The sequence below is a fragment of the Ochotona curzoniae genome, unplaced genomic scaffold, assembly GCF_017591425.1.
Source record: "Ochotona curzoniae isolate NIBS_2020 unplaced genomic scaffold, NIBS_Ocur_1.0 contig_1014, whole genome shotgun sequence".
In the NCBI taxonomy this organism is placed as follows: Eukaryota; Metazoa; Chordata; class Mammalia; order Lagomorpha; family Ochotonidae; genus Ochotona; species Ochotona curzoniae.
This window is the reverse complement of record NW_024464920.1, coordinates 2,056,570-2,074,954: the sequence shown is the minus strand read 5'-3', so window position 1 is coordinate 2,074,954 and position 18,385 is coordinate 2,056,570. Positions and strand designations below refer to the sequence as shown.

General features: G+C 45.0%; 1 protein-coding gene across 2 annotated transcripts in view; it reads right to left on the bottom strand.

Moving 5' to 3' along the window:
- Positions 1–18,385, bottom strand: part of DIP2B (disco interacting protein 2 homolog B) — a 204,593-nt gene that overhangs the window by 105,988 nt on the left and 80,220 nt on the right. For both annotated transcript variants that reach the window (XM_040979021.1, XM_040979013.1), the window contains exon 2: positions 7,319–7,390. In XM_040979021.1, the coding sequence (XP_040834955.1) occupies positions 7,319–7,390 (72 nt within the window). The remainder of the gene's footprint in view (positions 1–7,318; positions 7,391–18,385) is intronic.

The following is an 18,385-nucleotide window of genomic DNA, read 5'->3' as shown; positions in this document are numbered from 1 at the left end:
ATGAAAGTGGAGCAGCTGGGATGCCCACAACACAGGCAGCCACCATATGCTCTATGTCATCACCAGCCCCTCTATCAATCTTACCCCATGCTTTTTGCTTGGTGTCTAACAAATACCTAAAACACAGCAGGTGCTTACTAAACATGTACTATTTCTTTCAGTAAGCCTTGAGTCTAGAAACTCTTCTAGAATTATCAGTTATTTGCATTCATTGCATTCCATGTTACCTTAAAGAGTGAACCAGAGGAGCAGCAAGAGGAAGCTGTCTTCCTACACAAAAGTTTTCATTTTTTTGCAACTCTGACTGGCTAATTTATAGAGGAGTTAAAAGGCATGTGGTTTGAAATTTAATTCTTTGGGAAATGCCAAAAAGGAGAGTTCATTTCCTGGCCTGTTCTCCACTGGGAGTATGAGAATTGAGGTGTGAGGGAAGCGTCTCACTTGGCTCCAGTAGCTTCTAACTGTGGATTACAACTCTCCAAGAATGGAAAGCTGCAGAACGGGCAGGACTGAACTGGTGTCCACCTGCCACAGACTTGCTTCTCCCGTGACTCTGAAAGCGGGAGCTTTTTGAGACCTTAGATAGATTTTGATCTTAGTAAGCCCGCACACACACCATGAGAAGACAGCATTTCTCTCACATATCAGATAACGTTGGGCTTTTGTTTAATTAAAAGAAATAACAGGGGCTAGTAATGTGGCGTAGGGGGTCAGTAGCTGCCAGTTTGGGTTCTGGCTCCTGCACTTCTGATCCAGCTCCCCGCTAATGCGGCTAGAAAGCAGAAGAATCCCAAGCGCTTGAGTCCTTGCCACCATTGGCAGAGACACAAATGGAGTGCTAGACTCCTGGCTTTGACCTAGCCAGGCCCGATGTTATGGCTATGTGGGGAATCAGTGGTGGAAGACACCTTTCCCTCTCCATACATCCGTCTCTCACACTGTAATTCTGCCTTATAAACGAACAAATAAATCTTACAAGAAAATGTAGAAATCTGAAGAAATCACAATCAGATCCAACACTGAACTGAAGACTCGAGGGCTTTCCACGGGTGACCTGGACACAGATCTCTGTCACCTGGGAGCCCGAGAACCTCCTCTCCACGACACGAATGATGGATATCAACCACACTGTCCTCAATCTTCACTGCTGGCTATTCATTTTCTTAAACTCATATTATCCTTCATGTTTCCCTATTCTGTTACATTTCTACATTGTATACTGAAATTCAGTTATAAGATGTAGGCAACAATTTAGTAAAGCAATCCGAAATATATATAACTATGCAATGCAGAATAAATGAACTAACATTCAATCTAAACAAACAACAAAAAAAAAACCTTCACTAAATTAGTCAGTAATCTGAATTTCAGAAAGTTAGTTTTTGCACATATTTTCTCTGGCAATACAATGTTGCAATGTTGATGTTCTATTTTAAAAGATACAAGTGAGCACTTCCTTTCTAAAAAGATGTATTTATTTGAAAGGCAGAGTTACGGATTGGGGGAACTTACAGGGGTGGTCTTCCACCTGCTGGTTCATTGCCCAAATGGTGATAACAACTGTAGGTGAGCTGGTCTGAGCCAGCACCAAGAGTTCAGAAGCCAGGAGATATTTTTTAGGTCTCCTATGTGGCTGCACAGGAACTGGCGTTCGTATGGGATCCTGGCGCTTGCAAGGTGGAGGACTGAGCCATCATGGCAGCCCTGGTAACAGAACTTTAAAACACTAAAACAAACGTGCGCATCTGGGCTAGTGGTTAGGAAACCCACATCTCATAGCAGAGTGCCTCAGATGCCCAGCTCCACCCTGCTGCTGTGTAGACCCTGGAAGGCAACCTGGTTAGCTCAAGTTCCCGTCACCCTCGTAGAAGAGCTGGAGGGAATTCCTGCTTCCCTGGCTCAGTCCCGGCAGGGCGCTAGTGAGTGTGTTTGCAGAGTGACTCAGCAGATAGGGGACGCTTAAAAAGTAAATGAACACAGGAATGAAACTTGACAGAACTGCAAGGAAAACTGGCATATCTCAAACACAGCAGATTTTCAACATCTATACACATTTAATAGATCAAATAGTCAAAATGCTAGTAAGATCATAAACAACACAAGGAACTAGTCTGAGCTGATGGGCGCAGAACCACCCACCAGACAATTAAAACACAAACAGCTGAGTTATGGAAATGCACCCAAAGAGCAAGCATGTATTAACAAAGACTTGATTCAGTATAGGCATGTTCTCTGACCATGATGAAATGAATCCACTTATCTTAGGAAAGAAGACAGACAATTCAAGCATGCAACTTGGAAAACATACAGAAGAATAAATAAAAAGTTAAAAAAAAAAAAGGAAAAGAAGTTCATATAAGCTGGATAATCAAGAAGAAAAAAAGTCAAGAAAATTAAAAGCTTGTTTTTTGAAAAATAAACCTTTGGGTAGACATGTCAAAGAGAAAAAAAGAAGTAGCTAATTTAATAAATTCAGTGGCAAGTGCTGCACAGTGGGTTAAGCCCCAGCCTGCACACCAGCACTCTATATGGAATCCTAGCTGTTTCACTGCTTTTTTTTTTTAATTTATTTTATTTACTTAGAAGGCAGAGTTGGTCAGACTAGGAGAGAGATCTTCCATCTGCTAGCTCACACCATGAATGGCCACATAGCCAAATGGTCAGAGCTGGTCTGGTCTGAAGCCAGGTGCTAGGAGCCAGGAGCCAGGTGGTTCCTCTGGTTCTCCCATGTGGGTGCAGGAGCTTGGGAACTTGGGCCATCCTCTGCTGCTTTCCCAGGCACATTAGCAGGGAGCTGGATTGGAAACAGGACAGTTGGGACACAAATTCAGATCTCGCCATGGTATACTGGGTGTGCAGGCAGTGGCAGCTTAAGCGGCTATGCCACAGCACCATCCTGCTGTTTCACTTCCCTGCTAAGGTATGTGGGAAGTGCAGAAAATGGTCCCGGTTTGGGGCTCCTGCTATCCACGTATGCAACATCTTCACGAAGCTCCCGGCTCCTGCTTTCAGCCTGGCCCAGTCCCAGCTGTCTCAGCCATGAGGGAGAATGAAGCAGTAGAAGGAAGACAGCTATCTCTCTGCCTTTTCCTTCCTTCCCCTTCTCTATACAACTCTACCTCTAAAACAAGGGAAATATTTTTTAAAAAAAAATACCAAAAGTAACACAAAACAATTTCCTAGAAAATTAAATTTATCAAACACCAAATGAAGGCTAAAAAACTGGTAGGACTTGGTGACAGGCAGGAGGTGGGGAATGAAGAGGATGCCAGGGGTGACTGTTGTATCTTTTACTTGGAGGACTCGTGCATGTGAGCTGTATTTACCCCGAGAAAGCTAGAAGCAAGGCACAGGGACAGCCTGGATGTTGGCTGGGGAGCTAAGGAGTATGGGTGTGCAATGAGGAAGGGATGATAGCAGAGGTGCTAAGTACAAGTCATAAATTTAATCAAGACAGGTTGGATGCAGCTGACTTTAAGAAATGCAGGGGTATGTCCAAAACTTCGCAGAAGACTGAATTAAAGAACAAGTTGGGGCCCGGCACGGTGGCGCAGTGGTTAAGGTCCTCGCCTTGCACGCCCAGGACCCCATATGGGCGCCGGTTCTAATCCCGGCAGCCCGCTTCCCATCCAGTTCCCTGCCTGTGGCCCGGGAAAGCAGTCGAGGACAGCCCAAAGCTTTGGGACCCTGCACCCGTGTGGGAGACCCGGAAGAGGCTCCTGGCTTTGGATCGGCATAGTATCGGCCGTTGTGCTCACTTGGGGTGTGAATCATCGGAGGGAAGATCTTCCTCTCTGTCTCTCCTCTCTGTATATCCGCCTTTCCAATAAGAAAATAATAATAATTTAAAAAAAAAAAGAACAAGTTGATAGGGCCACTGTTGTGCTAGAGTGGGTTGAGCCCATAAGGGCGCTGCTTTGAGTCCCGGCTGATTCAGCTGCCTTCTGTACTCCTGGGACCTTAGCACAGGATTGCCTAAGTGCTTGGGCCCCTGGTACCTGGTTCCTGGCTTCAGAGTGGTCTGGCCTCGCCTGCTGCAGCCATTTTGGGAGTGAAACAGTACACTAAAGACTTTCTTTCTCTCCAGAGAGTTGGAGACAGCTCCAACTCTACCTTTCAAATAAATAAAATAAATCTTCCGAAAAAAGGTTAAGTTTATTTTGGTGCCAAAACATTCTGAAGTCAATGCGATCTTTTTATAATATGCAAGAATTTCAGGGTTTTTTGACAGCAAAATAAACCTTATCTCTTAATTCCATTTTCCACGTTGTTAAAGTAGAGGAGACCTTGGCTAAGGTTGCAGTTGGATATACTGATCAGAAGTTCAGAAGAGAGCAGCGCTGACTATATCACATTGGAGTTAACTGTACAGAGATGAACTATAAAGTGGCTATTGCCAAGATAAGGCAGGCTGTCTGCTGCTGACAGTGCTGGTACCCAGTACGGTTGTCACCTGCTGATCTGCCTTCCTGCTGACGTGCCTGGGAAAGCAGCTCAAGAGATTCAAATTCTTGGACCCCTGCACTCCCTCTCTCTGTAACTCTGCCTTTCAAATAAATAAAAGTACATCTTGAAAAAATAAAACTTTTCAAAAACAGCAACAGCAACAACAGCAGAAAGCACAGATGTTTTATAAAGCTACAGGTGCATACAGCAACGGTTTTCACAGTGTTGTCTCTGGACTGGCAACATCTGTATTAGCTGGAAACTAACGCATCAGAAACGCTGCAATCTGTGCAGAGTCCCGAGGCACTCCTGGTGCAGGGTGCCAGGTGAGGACCTTCCTGGTGCAGGGTGCTAGGTGAGGACCAATCAGTGATGGCAGAGTGAGAAGTCATGAAGATTTGGAGTTTTGCCTTGGAAACGCCAATACATTTTAGGTGCTAATAAATAAAACATTTATTTCTTAACATTTATTTCTTAATATTTATCATTTATTTAACAGACATAAAAAAAAAAAGAGCTCCCATTCACTTATTTTGTCTCCAGACGCTCCTAACAGCCAGGACTTGGCGCAGCCAAAGCTGAGGATCAGAAACTCAATCCAGGTCTCCCACTTGAGTGCCAGGGACTCAACTATTTGAGCCATCATCTGCTGCCTCCTGGAGTGAGCGGAACAGGAAGCTGGAATCGGGAGCAGCGCCCGGATTCTGATTTGAGACGCAGGCATTCCCAGTGCAGCCTTAACCACTAGGTCAAAGGCCGATCCTGACCCAACAAAGCAGAAATAAGACTGCAAGAATGACGTAGAGGAGTAGTAAGAGAAGGGAGACTTGAAAAAAGAAAGATTTTTCATTCACTGGTTTACACCCTCAGTGGTCACAGTGGCCAGAGCTGAGCAGATGGGAAGCTAGGAGCCACGAGCTTCTTCCAGATCTGTCACATGGGCACAGGGTCCCAAGGCTTGGGTCACCCTCGCTGCTTTCCCAGGCCACAGGCAGGGAGCTGGTGGGAAGTAGAGCAGCTGGGACATGAACTGGCGCCCACAGGGAATGCTTGTGCTTTCAGGTGGAGGATTAGCCTGTTGGGCCATCGCACTGAGCCCACAAGGAGTGTTCGTTAGAAGTATTTTGAGGGGTACTGCAAGTACTACAGAGATTCAATGATCATAGTCCAGAACAGATGGAACTACGTTGAGAAGTGAACAGCTCAGACAGCTGAGGTGGTATTCTGCGACTCAGTGTCTAGCAGTGCTGCCCACAGTGATAATAAGGAAGCAGACAACTTGCTACAGATGCCACACCTCTTTACCGTGGGCACATAGAGTGGCCTTCTCCCAACCCTGCTCCTGGTGCCACCGAACAGCACAAGGTTTCTGAGAGTGGCTGGGGTTGGGAACTAAAACACAGGTGGAAGGACTGACTATGGCTGGAGAGACAGATAAATGTTTTCACTGGAAGAAAGGAAGTTGGTATGGGTGGGCACAGATGTGGGAAGATCAAATGGCTTCTACTTCCCCTGGGAGGGCACCTGTGAGGCTGTTCCTGCTGATAGAAAGACATAATGAAATAAATGGCTATCAAGTAAGTCCTCCACAGTCACAGATTTCAGATCCTACCGATCAAGGGCTGAAAATACTCAGAGCAAACTGTCTGCTTTGCACATGTGTAGACTGCGCTGTTATTCCATCAGCAACACCTTCACACAGTGCTCAATTCTGCTAGGTACTATAAATAAACTAGAGATGATTTCAATCAACAGGAATAAGTGTGTAGGTTATATGCCAATACTATGCCATTTTTTATAAGATTTGAGCACATATATTTTCATATGTGTGAGAGGTTCTAGAACCAATCTGTAGATACTAAGGGAGAAAAAACAATGTTTTGAAACCCAAACACAGAGGGATATTCAAAATGCTTGTAGAAAATGCCTATTAGGGAAATACACATGGACTTTACAATTTCATGCAATAAAATAATTAATAATTTACAAATTAATTTAGTATTGCCATTAACTTTCTGAAGTACCACTATACTTTCAAGAACAATGCAGGAAATAAAACAAGGACCTCAGTGAAATATCAGCATGCTACAATTATTTGTTCCATTAGTCATTCAACAAGTATTTCCAGACCATAAACCCAATGCAAGGCTTAACATGAAAATTATGAGGGACACAAAGTCCTCATGGTATTCATAACCCAGTAAGCAATTTCCCTGTAAGCAATTAGCTTACAGGGAAAATCTGATTTTTTGTTAATGCCTTATAGTAAAAGTAGAAATAGGAAGCTCACAGGGTTTAAGTCACTTCAAAAATTTCAGTCAGTGCAGATGTTTGGCACGGTGATTAAGACATCGCTTGGAAAGCTCTGTCCCACAGTGCAGTGCCTGGGTTCAAATCCTGGCTCTTCCACTTTCAAACTTGAGCTTCCTGGTAGTGCACACGCTGGGAGGAAGCAGGTGCTGCTGGCCTAAGCACTCCTGGTTTTGGCCAAGCTGGCCCTTGACTGCTACAGATACTTGGAAGTGAATCAGCACATCAGGGAGCTCAAATAAAAAATGTAAAGAAATAAATTTAAATATTGACATGACTAGAATGCAGCTCTTGCGCGTTTCTGTCACTGATCTGCTCCGGCTGCCAGCCCTGCTCCGGGCAGACAATCTGATGACCTTAGGTATTCTAAAAGTGCCCCGACACAGCAGATGCTCAAGCAGGAGCCATTTCCTCCTTTCTTTCCTTCTGCTTTTTTTTTTAAATAAATTCTCTCTTGATGAGCAAGGGAGGGAAAAGGGAACAAACAAAAGCGAGATCCTTTACAGCACAGCATTTCCGGTGTAAAGATACTGAAACAGTCCAAGCACTTCCCGTTGCCTACCTTGTGTCTGCGGGCTGTACGGCGACAGGAGTTTGGACCTTTTCTTTTCATATCCCTTCTGTGTGATGTCCCCTGAAACAGTGAGAAACACGAACACGTTACGCATCGTTCCTGTCCTACGGTTGCTCACTGTGCAAGCAAAGTTACTTCACAGACGGTTGCCAAACTGTCACACTCGGAGTTGGGGGGTCGGCAGTAGGGTGGGATGTCTGGGTCTTTGCCAAGGATTTTGCTACATGTGATTTTCCAATGACACGGGGCTGACTTCTTGTAGAAAATTGGAGGGCTTGTCCTTAAACATCATGACGGAGATACCCGAGGTCCTGTCTGCCCCTAATGTCCTTGGTATCTAAGATATCCCAAAATGGAATGCTGCAAGGTACAAGGCTGCCAAGATAATATTTTAACCAACTAAGTATAACTGGTTATTGAGATATGTACGCTCCTCAACAGAGCCACGTAGTCTCCGTACCAAGGTCCAGACAGCCCGATGGTTATCAACAGAGCCTTCTCAATCCGAGCACCGCGCTGCGATCGCGGTCTTCAAGCCAGCACACTCGCCTCCGCTCACTGGCCTGTAAGATCTGTTGATATCTTTTCTATAAAGTTAAAATTTTAAAGTGAACACTAAACACCAACAAACACATAAGTGACAAGTGCAAAAGGAGAAACTGAAAAATACAGGAAAAATGTGTGACTAACCTATCAAGAAATATTCCAAAGAGTAAAGAGACAGGGTCAAGTGGATGGGTAAAAAGCAGAGCTGAAACAAACAGAAAACATGGAGGGTCAAAGAACTTTCTAGGTGAATGAGTGAATCAAAGCTGGGACAAGAGGGTCCACATGGTGGCCTAGTAGTTCAACTCCTTGCCTTGCACGTGCCAGGATCCCGTATGGGCACTGGTTCGTATCCAGGCGGCTTAGCTTCATGGAATAAGCAGCTAGATGTGGCACCCTGGATGTCAACTAACTACTAACCATCTCAGGTTTGTAAAGAAGTTAATCAGGAGTTTCATTTAGCCATGCCAATGATCCCTGGCAGATCCGCAAGGAAGCAAATAAAGAGATGTGAGGCAATGGACCATCAATCACTTTAAAATGCTCCTGGGGCAGGCGTTCAGGTACAAGGATCTGCTCAACCCCCTGCTAAAAACAACCATATCCCACAATGACATGCTAGTCTGAGTCTGCTACTCTGCCTTTCTTTTAGATACGAGACAGGGAAGAGGAAGAGTGACGGGGGAAGAAAAGAGAGAGGGAGAAGGGAAGGGAAGGGAAGGAAGGGGAAGGGGGAGGGAGGGAGGGAGAGAGAGAGAGAGAGAGAGAGAGATCCTTCATCCCCTGGTTTACTACCCAAATGGCTGCAACAGCCAGAGCTGAGCAGATCCAGGAGCTTACAGTTTGTTCAAGGTTTCCCACTGACTGCAAGGTTCCAAACACTTGGGCCATCCTCTAATGCTTTCCCAGACACGACAGCAGGAAGCTGGAAAGTACAGGGAACAGCTGGGACTAGAATCAGCATATGTATGGCATGCTGGTGCCAAAGGCAGCAACTTCACCCTCTCTGCCAAAACACTGGCCCCCACTACTCCATTTCTGATCAAGCTCCCCACTAACATGCCTAAGTGCATGATGACTCAAATACTTGGGCCCCAGTCTCCCAAATGGGAGACCTGGATTAGCTTCTGGATCCTGACTGTTTTCAGCCATTTGGAAAGTGAGGCTACAGACAGTAGATCTCTGCGGAAGAAAAAGCAGAGACAGATTCTGTTTTTCAAATGAATATATATATATATTTTTTAATGCCCTTCCTCCTTTCTCTGACTGGAAGTCCCTGCCCCAAATTCCTCTCCAACATGGTGCCTCCCATCACTTGGTAAGCACTTCACTCCACGTACTTCTGTGATATCACTTAGCATACCGCTGGCATTTTAATCATGTGTCAATGCTAGACTACGCAGTGGAGGGCAGGGGTTGCGTCGTCTTCGTCTCTGCAGCCTGCCCACTGCCTGGAACAACAGACATCTGTTGAATGAGTGACTGAATTAATTAATAAAATGGGGCAGTCAGAGAACAATCAAAGAGACATCTGTGTTTGGATGGAAAACTGGAAATGGGAGAAAGAGAAGTCTTTACACCTTAGCAGGACCTGAAAGGCCAAGAGAGAACTTAGTGATCCAGGGACAAGAGCCTAAGGGATAAGACGAGCAACACAGAGGATGACACAAAAACGATAGGGCACTCCAAGCCCAGACTCATCCCTTTCCTCGCGAGCTTGCTGTCTCATCTTCTCTGTCTACCCCAGGCTACTCTCACCAGCTGAAATCAAGCAGATTTTGGTGTACTATACCATGTTTTCCAAATTTGAACTTTTTTTTTTCCAGAATCACCTAAGGAATTTAGAAAAAATAAAATCCCCAGGCGCCATTCACGGATATCATGATCCATTAGGTGTAGACGAAGACCTAGACATTCGAGCAAGGCAAATGAAATTGCAGGATAACTGTGTCTCCCAGCTGGGGACTTGGGTTTAACACCTGCCTCTGGTTCCTGACTCCAGTGTCCTGATAGCGTACACCCTGTGAGCAGATGTGATGGCTCACACAGTTCAATGCCTGCCATCAACACAGGAGGCCAGATTGAGTTCTGGTCTTGGCCTGACCCAGCCTGGGCTATGGCAGGTTTGCTTTTGGAAACAAAAATCTAGAAAGATCCAGGAATCTATACTTACAAAAACTACCTCCCAATGGGTCTTTAAAAGTCAGGCAAGTTTGGAGACAGCAGTATTGAAGAATTCTGTGTCCTGGATGACTACAACAACGTAGGGAGGGTGAAATGAGGGGAAGAACACTGCAAACCACCCAGCCTCCAGGTGGAGCCAGAACACCCAATCCCAACAGAGTCATCATTGCTAACAAGAGATGCTCTGCCATCTGGCAGATGGAACATAAAGGAGTGTCATAACTGTGCTGGTATAAAATTTGCATTAAAAAAGCCTATGTCTGAGGAAAACCTGTTGTTCAAGTTTTCTGAGAACTAAACAAATACCGGGAGGATTAACCTTCCACTCCCACTGAGATAATGTATTTTTCCACCAACATGAACACCAGGTGTCTGCAGTGATGGCAGACGTGAGGGACCCAATCTTATAACAAGATACTGACCCAAGCAACCAAGAGATCAGCACCAAGCAGCCTGGGACCCAAGCCAGCGTCACTGTCTCCAGTGGCCACAGTCTCCAACAGCCAATACCAGACACTTGGGAAGATGCAGATCTGGGGCAGAGTGTAAAGCAAGTGTGTTCCCAACTACTGTCTCCACCATCTTGGATCGATGAAAATGACTCAGCATAAATGGACTACAGATCCTTTGAGGGTTGTGGTAACCTGCCAGCCAATCCCAGCCTCTTAGAGGCCAAAAGGTGACAGAACACTTCGACAACCACGTGGCCACTCAAGCATATATGTACAAATGGTCCCCCCCCCCTTCTTTTTAATTTATTGTTATTGGAAAGGCAGATTTACAGAGAGAAGGAGAAGGAAAGCTCTTCTGTCCACTGGTTCACTCCCCAACTGGACGCAATGGCTAGAGGTGAGCCAATAGAAAGTCAGGAGCCAGGAGCTTCTTCCAGGTCTCTCTTGCAGGTGCAGGGTCCCAAGGCTTTGGGCCATCCTTGACTGCTTTCCCAGGCCACAAACAGGGAGCTGGATTAGAACTGGAATAGCTGGGATATGAACCAGCACCCATATCAGATCCCGGTGGTTGCAAGGCGAGGATTCAACCATTAGGCTATCAAGCTGGGTCCTCTACAAAAGATTCTAATAGCAGTAGCCAGGCCAGGCCAAAGCCAGGACCCTGGAACTTCATTTTGGTCTCCCATGAAGGTGGTAAGGGTCCAAGTATTTGAGCATCTTCCAGTGCCTTTCAGGAGCATTAGAAGGAAACTATTCTGGACTCTAACGAGCATGCATAAGGCATACTGGAACTGAAGATGGCAGCTTAACCTATTCTACCACAATGTGCCTGGAGGATGCTTTCCACCTGGTCTACATTCTAATGTTAGAAATAGAACATAAGGGCAAATTAAGTCACTGCCTAAGATCCTGGCATCCTACTTTGGAGAGCCATTTTGAGTCCCAGGTACTCTGTTTTCAACCGAGATCCCTGCCAATGCATCTGGGAAGAAAGAGGAAGATGGCTCAGGTCACTGGGCCCCTGCCACTCATCTGGGAGACCAGAAAGCAGTTCTTGGCTCCTGGCTTCAGCCTGACCCAGCCCTGGCTGTTGTAGCCATTTGGGAAGTGAAGCAGTGGATGCAAAATCTCTCTCTTTATCCTCCCTGTCATCCCATCTTTCAAATGAAATAGAACACATTCCTAATCATGTGGGTATTCAGTGGTTTGCTACCTTTACTGTGGCTCACTCATTCTTTATGAGCATGAAATCATTTGGTAGTTGCTTTAGGATTCATGTCTCCCAAACAGGGAATGGTCAGCAATTTTCACTTACAACCTTGTGCAGTTTCCAAGCAATTAAGGGCTAAACACACACACAATTTGGAAGATTCCAAAGAACCATAACTTATAACCTTTCCTACAAGGAAGAATCTTGATGGATGAAAATCAAGGATTACAGGTCCAGCCATAAATTCTTTCTGGTCCAGGGGAAATAAAAGAGAAATGCCATGCCTTGTCTCAAAGCCACACTGTGTAGTCAATCGCAATGGGGACTTTGGGAATGCAAGGAAAACAATTTTTTTTTTAAACACTGAATAGATGATCCATACAGAGTGCTAAGTAAAGATGAATAAAGCAGTATCGTCACCTTCAAGAATTTCCTAAACAAATAATTATAACAAAGCAATAGACACGGAGATTATGTACAAAGTTACGTGAGAGCATAAAGGAAATAATAGTAATGAAAATAACAGCAATATGCATTAAGAGTAAATAAGTAGGGGTTTGCTTGCTGGCATAGCAGAGAACTGCCACCCATGACACCAGCGACTTGTGACAGCCACTAGCTGGTGTCTGAGTTGCTTGCTTCCCCTGCAGTTTCTGCTGGTGGTCTGGGACAACCGGTGGAGGAGACCCTGGGTTGGGACCCCTGCCACATGGGGATCTGGTTTGAGTTCTGGGAAACTATCTTTGCTCTGGCTCATTCCTGCTCCACTGTGGATGCTTGACAAGTGAGTCAGTGGATGATCTCTTTCTGTAACTCTGGATTTTCATTAAACCTTTTTTCTGTTTTTGTATGAAAGAAAAATATACATTTCTATTTTTTTTCTAAATCAAGATTTTATTTATTTGAAAGGCAGAGAGAGAGAAAGAGAGAGGGATACAGACCAGCAGAGAGACAGACTCCCATTCATTTCCCAAATGGCTGCACAGCCAGAACAGGGTAGGTGCAAAGTCAGGCGCTTCATCTGGGCCTCCCAGCTGGGTGCTGGGGCCTGAGGACTTGGGCCATCGTTTGCTGTTTCCCCAGCACATTAGCAGATGGCTGGATTGGCAGTGGAGTAGGAGAGACTCAAACCAGCACTCTCATAGAATGCTGGCACCAGGGGCACCTGCTCTGCCAACTGTGCTGGCCCCTATACATAACAATACTTACCAAGGGCTCCCTCCACTTCAGTCCCTGCTCAAGCCTCACAGCAGTCCAGAGAGGTGCTATCATTGTCACTCATTTCTAGGTGAGGACGCCAAGGTGACTGCCTGCAGGCATAGATGCTAAGCGCTGTGATCTGAATTTGAACCTAGGCAGACTTGACTCCAGAGAAACTGCTCTTAAACATTACTCTGCATTCATTTTCAGAGTGAATATTTCAAAATTCTGCAGGTGGGCTTTTTAAAAATTATTACTATTTATTTATTTTTATCTACTTGAAAAGCAAAGAGAGACACAGAGATTTTCATCTGCTACCTAACTCCCTACATGACCATGACAGACAGGATTGGGTAGGCTTCAGCTAGGAACCCAGAACTCCACGCAAGGGTCCCCACAGGTGACAGGAGTCCCAGCACTGGAGTTGTCACCTTCTACCTTTTCAGAATGCACTAGCAAAAAGCTGGATTAGTGTAGATCATCTGGGATTCAAATCAGCACTCAGACATGGTCTATAGGGTCCCATGCGACAGCTGAACCACTACGCCATGACACATCCACCAAGGAAACGGGTTGTAGAAATCGCTCCCACGTTGGGTCTTAAACAATGACTTTGAGGCAAGCAGAAACATGAAGTGGATGACACAGTTAATCCAACCGCAGTCTAGAGGACAGTGGCATACGTGGAGCCACAGGGAAAGGGGAGCTGTGAACACAGTCTGTGCAGAGTGGGACACCGGCCCTACTGCTGTGGTGGAACCAGCATGGCCAAGGGGAACAGCTATGCCTCAACATGGAATCCTCAGACAGGGGCAGCTTACCTCACAGGGCTTCAATTTATTGCCCTCTTCATTAAATGACTCTGCAACACAACTATTACTCTAACTTTTCAAAAGGTTCTGACGGCAACTCATTTGACTTGGCTGAACACCCTCTTCAGCAAACAGGAAAGGCCTTAGCTACATGACAGAACAAGAAAGTGAGATGTGCAGAGATGAACACCTTGCTTGAGGACTCACAGCCAGACAGCTCTCTGGCCCTTTCTTGCAGTCCTTTGTCCATTGTTACTTATTTGTATGGGCCCTTCAATGAAACCCAATAAAAGACTGAAAGTAATTTATTGGTCCTAAAATGAACAACATGGTATGAAAATTTGTATGACTCACTTCAAAATATGAACACGGATGACTTTCCAAAGGCACAAACAATCAGGCCCTGCTCCTCAGCAGGACAGCTTCTAATTCTTCTCAGCCTTCAAGAGATAGTTAGGGACCTGCACCATGGCATAGCCAGTGTGGGCTCAAGTCCTGGCTACTGTGCTTCCTATTCGGCTCCCTAACAGCACACCTGGGAAGGCAGCAGAAGACGGCCCAGACCGACTGTGGTCATTCGAGGAGTGAACCAGGAAATGGAAGCTCTCTCTCTCCCTTTCATGTAAACTCATTCTTTAAATAAGTAAATAAGTACGAGTCAACTGTGAAAACCATGTCTAATAATTAGTAAAATCTGCAACAAATCACCACAAGAAATATTCATTTCATGTGGAATGTGGCCTTTCTATTTTGTGAAGGAGTACTCAAGAAGGAAACAAAGGAGAGATTAAGAGAAGAAAAAAAGAAAAAAGAAATATCAGACTTACTCTTCAAACCTCTACCCATATCTAATGGCACTACTCTTTACCAGCACGTGTTAAGATAAGGAAGGCGGTGCACCTGTTGGTCAAGACTGGAGATGCGGAGTCAGATATCGGCTGAGTAAGGATCTAAGGAGAACAGGACAGAGACAAAGACAGAGGTATGGCTGAGCATGTGAGGCAGGCAGGTCAGTGAGAAAAGGTGAAGGATCTGGATGATACCCCAGAGACACTGGCTAGAAGACAGAGAAACCTTCTTTGTTTATTTATTTATTTTTATTTATTTTTTTTTTGCCAAGTTCTCCTTGCCTAGATAACTCCACTCAACGAATTGACACAGCAGCTGCCCACCTCCATGTTTCCTCCATGCATGGTGACTTACAAAGGCTCAAACACACACACAGCCCTGACACTAGGCTCTGGCTTTTTGGTTTTTGCCTCCCAATTTTTCTTGCTGTAACTAAACAGAACTCCAAAGAATTTAAAAACTTTGAATTTTTGAAAACTGTATTTTTTCCTATATGTAGATAGAATTATTTCATATTGAAAAGAAAGCAAAGAGGTAGTAACATTTTCATATATTACCCAGAAATAGTTATTTTAAATATTTCAATCTGCTGTAAGATAAGAAATTTTATTTTATCCGATTATTCTTTTAGGAAAAACACCAGTGGTTCTAAGAGTCTTCTACTCTTTTAACTCATCTTTGCAAATCTTAGATTTTCAAGGAACAGTCATATTTCCTTTCTTGTCAGATGCCCTCTCGCCTCATTTATAGGACAGTAACTTGCCATCTTCCATGTCAGAAATCAGAGGATGAGCCCAGACTGCCTTCTCCCCAAAACTAATCACAGAACTGTTCTGGCTGCACAGCTCAATTTTCTAGGTCAAATATAGATGACTTCTTACAAATGGTATTTCACCTCAGGCTCCAAGCAAGTTCAAACAAATAAAAAAGCAAGAAAGTAAAACACTTAAAACGTTGAGAAACTGAACGCTAAGTCTGAGGACAGGCAATTGGTTCAATCAATCCATCTAATGCAAAAGGTATGTACACCTGTCCACTTAGAAAAACTATGTTACAAAGAAGAAATGAGCCATACAAATGGCTTGGATGCTTGGGTGAGTAGGAGGGCTCCACGGGCTAGTTCAGTCCATGGCGAAAGCACCGTGCAGGCGCAAGGCAGACCTGTGCTGGGTGCTGGCTCTGCCGGTGACTCGCTACCTGAAAGGTTCGCAGCTTCCTAACAAGCAAACTGGAACAACATCTACTTGGTGTTTAGGAAGCGTCTGCATGAAAGAATAAATGCAGAAGGTTCTGGCACACAGCATACAAACTCAACGAGTTACAGCTTCGGCCCCAACTTAACCTTTATCCCAGAGCAAGAACCTCTTCTGAAAAATTGCATGTGAATTGTCTGTCTTGTCTGTCTGTCTCTCTCTCTCTCTCTCTCTCTCTCTCTCTCTCTCTCACACACACACACACACACACACACACACAGAGGAAGGAATATCTTAAATGTCTCTAAAGACATGTTACAGTGGTAAATTCTTGGTATGAAGAATCAACAAAGGTACCATTTTTAGATGCTAACCATCTAAAAGCAGGAAAACTGACTTAAACATCTAAACCAGAGAGGAGTAGAGATTAGTCAAAATTCAAATATGTATATAACTAAACAAAGTATGAATGTTAACAAACTTACAGGAAAACCATTTTTTCCTAAGTCTGCTAATTTCCCAACTTTCATATTTATATTTTCTCAGAAAATCAGGAATCAATTTCCAGCAATAGTAGCTATGTATGTTCAATTACCCTGCCTTTATTCTAGCACACATCAGAACGATTTTGAAAAACTAGGCTCTGAGTAATAGCATTGGTGCTGACTACTGAATCTGCACTGAACAGCGCCTGTGCTAGGCAGGCTCTTTATCAACACTCCAGCAAAAATTAACAAGTGATCAAAATCTAAGCATGTCCTCTCAAACTGTAGAAATGAAGATGAAGAGTTGCGTGGGTAGCCAGGCTGCGCAGCTTTGGAAGCACACGGCAAAACACGAGTGAGGAGCATCAGTGCCACCAACCCAGCAGGTCATTTAGGTCAGAGCAGAAAAGGTTTTCCCAACGAGGCAGAGATGAAGGCCTTCTGTGTGCTTGGCACAGATTTCTAATCTCAGGACCCAGGGCTCCACAGAAAGGGTTTCTGCCCTGTTTTGCTGTCCTGGGCAAGCCACTATCCTTCCCTGTAGCCAAGTCTTCTCTCCCAGGAACTCTGAAGCTCATTTCCCTCCAGTGTCTGACCAGCAAGCGCACTAGACTAGTACTGTTACGTGTGGCAAGCCAAAAGCAAGGGAGGAGGACTCCACCAGCAAGCGCAGATACGCTCTAACAGATTTGGGAGCTATCAGTGTAGGTGGCAGCTGAAGCCTTGGGTGTGAATGATATCACCCAGAAGGAATGCAATGTGATAAGAGAAGAAGGCCAGAAAAGGAATTCTAGGGTAAGGAAAACATTTAAAGAACATGCAGAGGGAGGAAGAGATGCAGCTGAGACATAGTGGGGAGACGGGGAGGGACCCAGGAGAACGGAGGGAGAGGAAGGGAAGAGGAACGTACTGTCACACATGTAAAGCAGGGACCACAGCACATCCCCTGGGCCTGCCAACTAGATCACCAGTGGCCCAGTTAAGAATCATTTTAAAGGAGCAGTGAAGGATAAAATCAGACTATTCAGGGCAGTAAAGAATGAATAAGAGATGAAATGAAAGACATTTTTCAGTTTTGATTCATCAAGGGAATGGGATATGAGAACAGCTTCTGCAGGTTAGAGTCAGGGAGGGTGAGTCATCCCGACCCCCAACTACCTCTTTTTCTTAAAAACGGGCAAATACACTTGTTACACAGAGAGAGAGCGCAGTAATAGAGAGGTCGAAAGCCGGATTCAATTAACAAGCACCAAGAACCCCCTGTGTGCGAAGCATCGCTCTAGTTGACACATGGTCCCAACAAGTTCTGGTCACGTCATGAAGTTTGTTACCTCTTTCAGCAGAGAAGGGCACCTAAACCAATTTGCTCATGAATGATTTGACTGTAAGTGTGGTAAGGCAGAAGTGAGACCTGACAAGAGCCATCAACAGGACTACCTCACTATGGTACACAGTTAGTGGCCAGTTCCAGGGCTCCCCACACTGCTGGGACTGTGTTCTGGGCTCTAGAGCTGTGAGTGCCTTAAGAGCGTACACGTTTATGAATGCCCCCTATGGTGGCACCGCAGGGCATCAGGGCAAGTCACATCCAATGGCAAGTGGCTTTTTCCCCTCCATCATTTCAAAAAAATGTTATCATTTTCCTGTGTTAGTCAGGATGTCTGGGGCGCTGGAAGCCTGCACAACTTTAATTTTAGCTCTAAGAAAGGAGAAAAGGATGCAGAGGCAGAGACCGACGTTGGAGTAGCACTGGACGTGGGGACAGAGATAACAGGGCTGAGATTCCATGACCTCCAAGCTTGCTAAAACCCAAGACTCAAGAGTATAGGCATGCTGTCTGTTTCCGCCTCTGCATTCATTCGCTGCTCATTTCCTGCCATGTGCAGTGACTCCCTGGGTGAATCACTAAGAGACGGAGCACAGACACAGCAGGAGAGAGCCAGCTTCAACCTAGATGGGGGGTGGTACCACGGCCATGCACAATTTTTTTTTTCCTTTCAAGATTTACTTTTTGGGGCTGATATTGTGGTACCATGCGTAAAGTGACCACCTGCAACTCCAACATCCCATGTAAGAACCAGCTCAAATCCCAGCTGCCCCACTTGTTATCCAACACACTGAAAA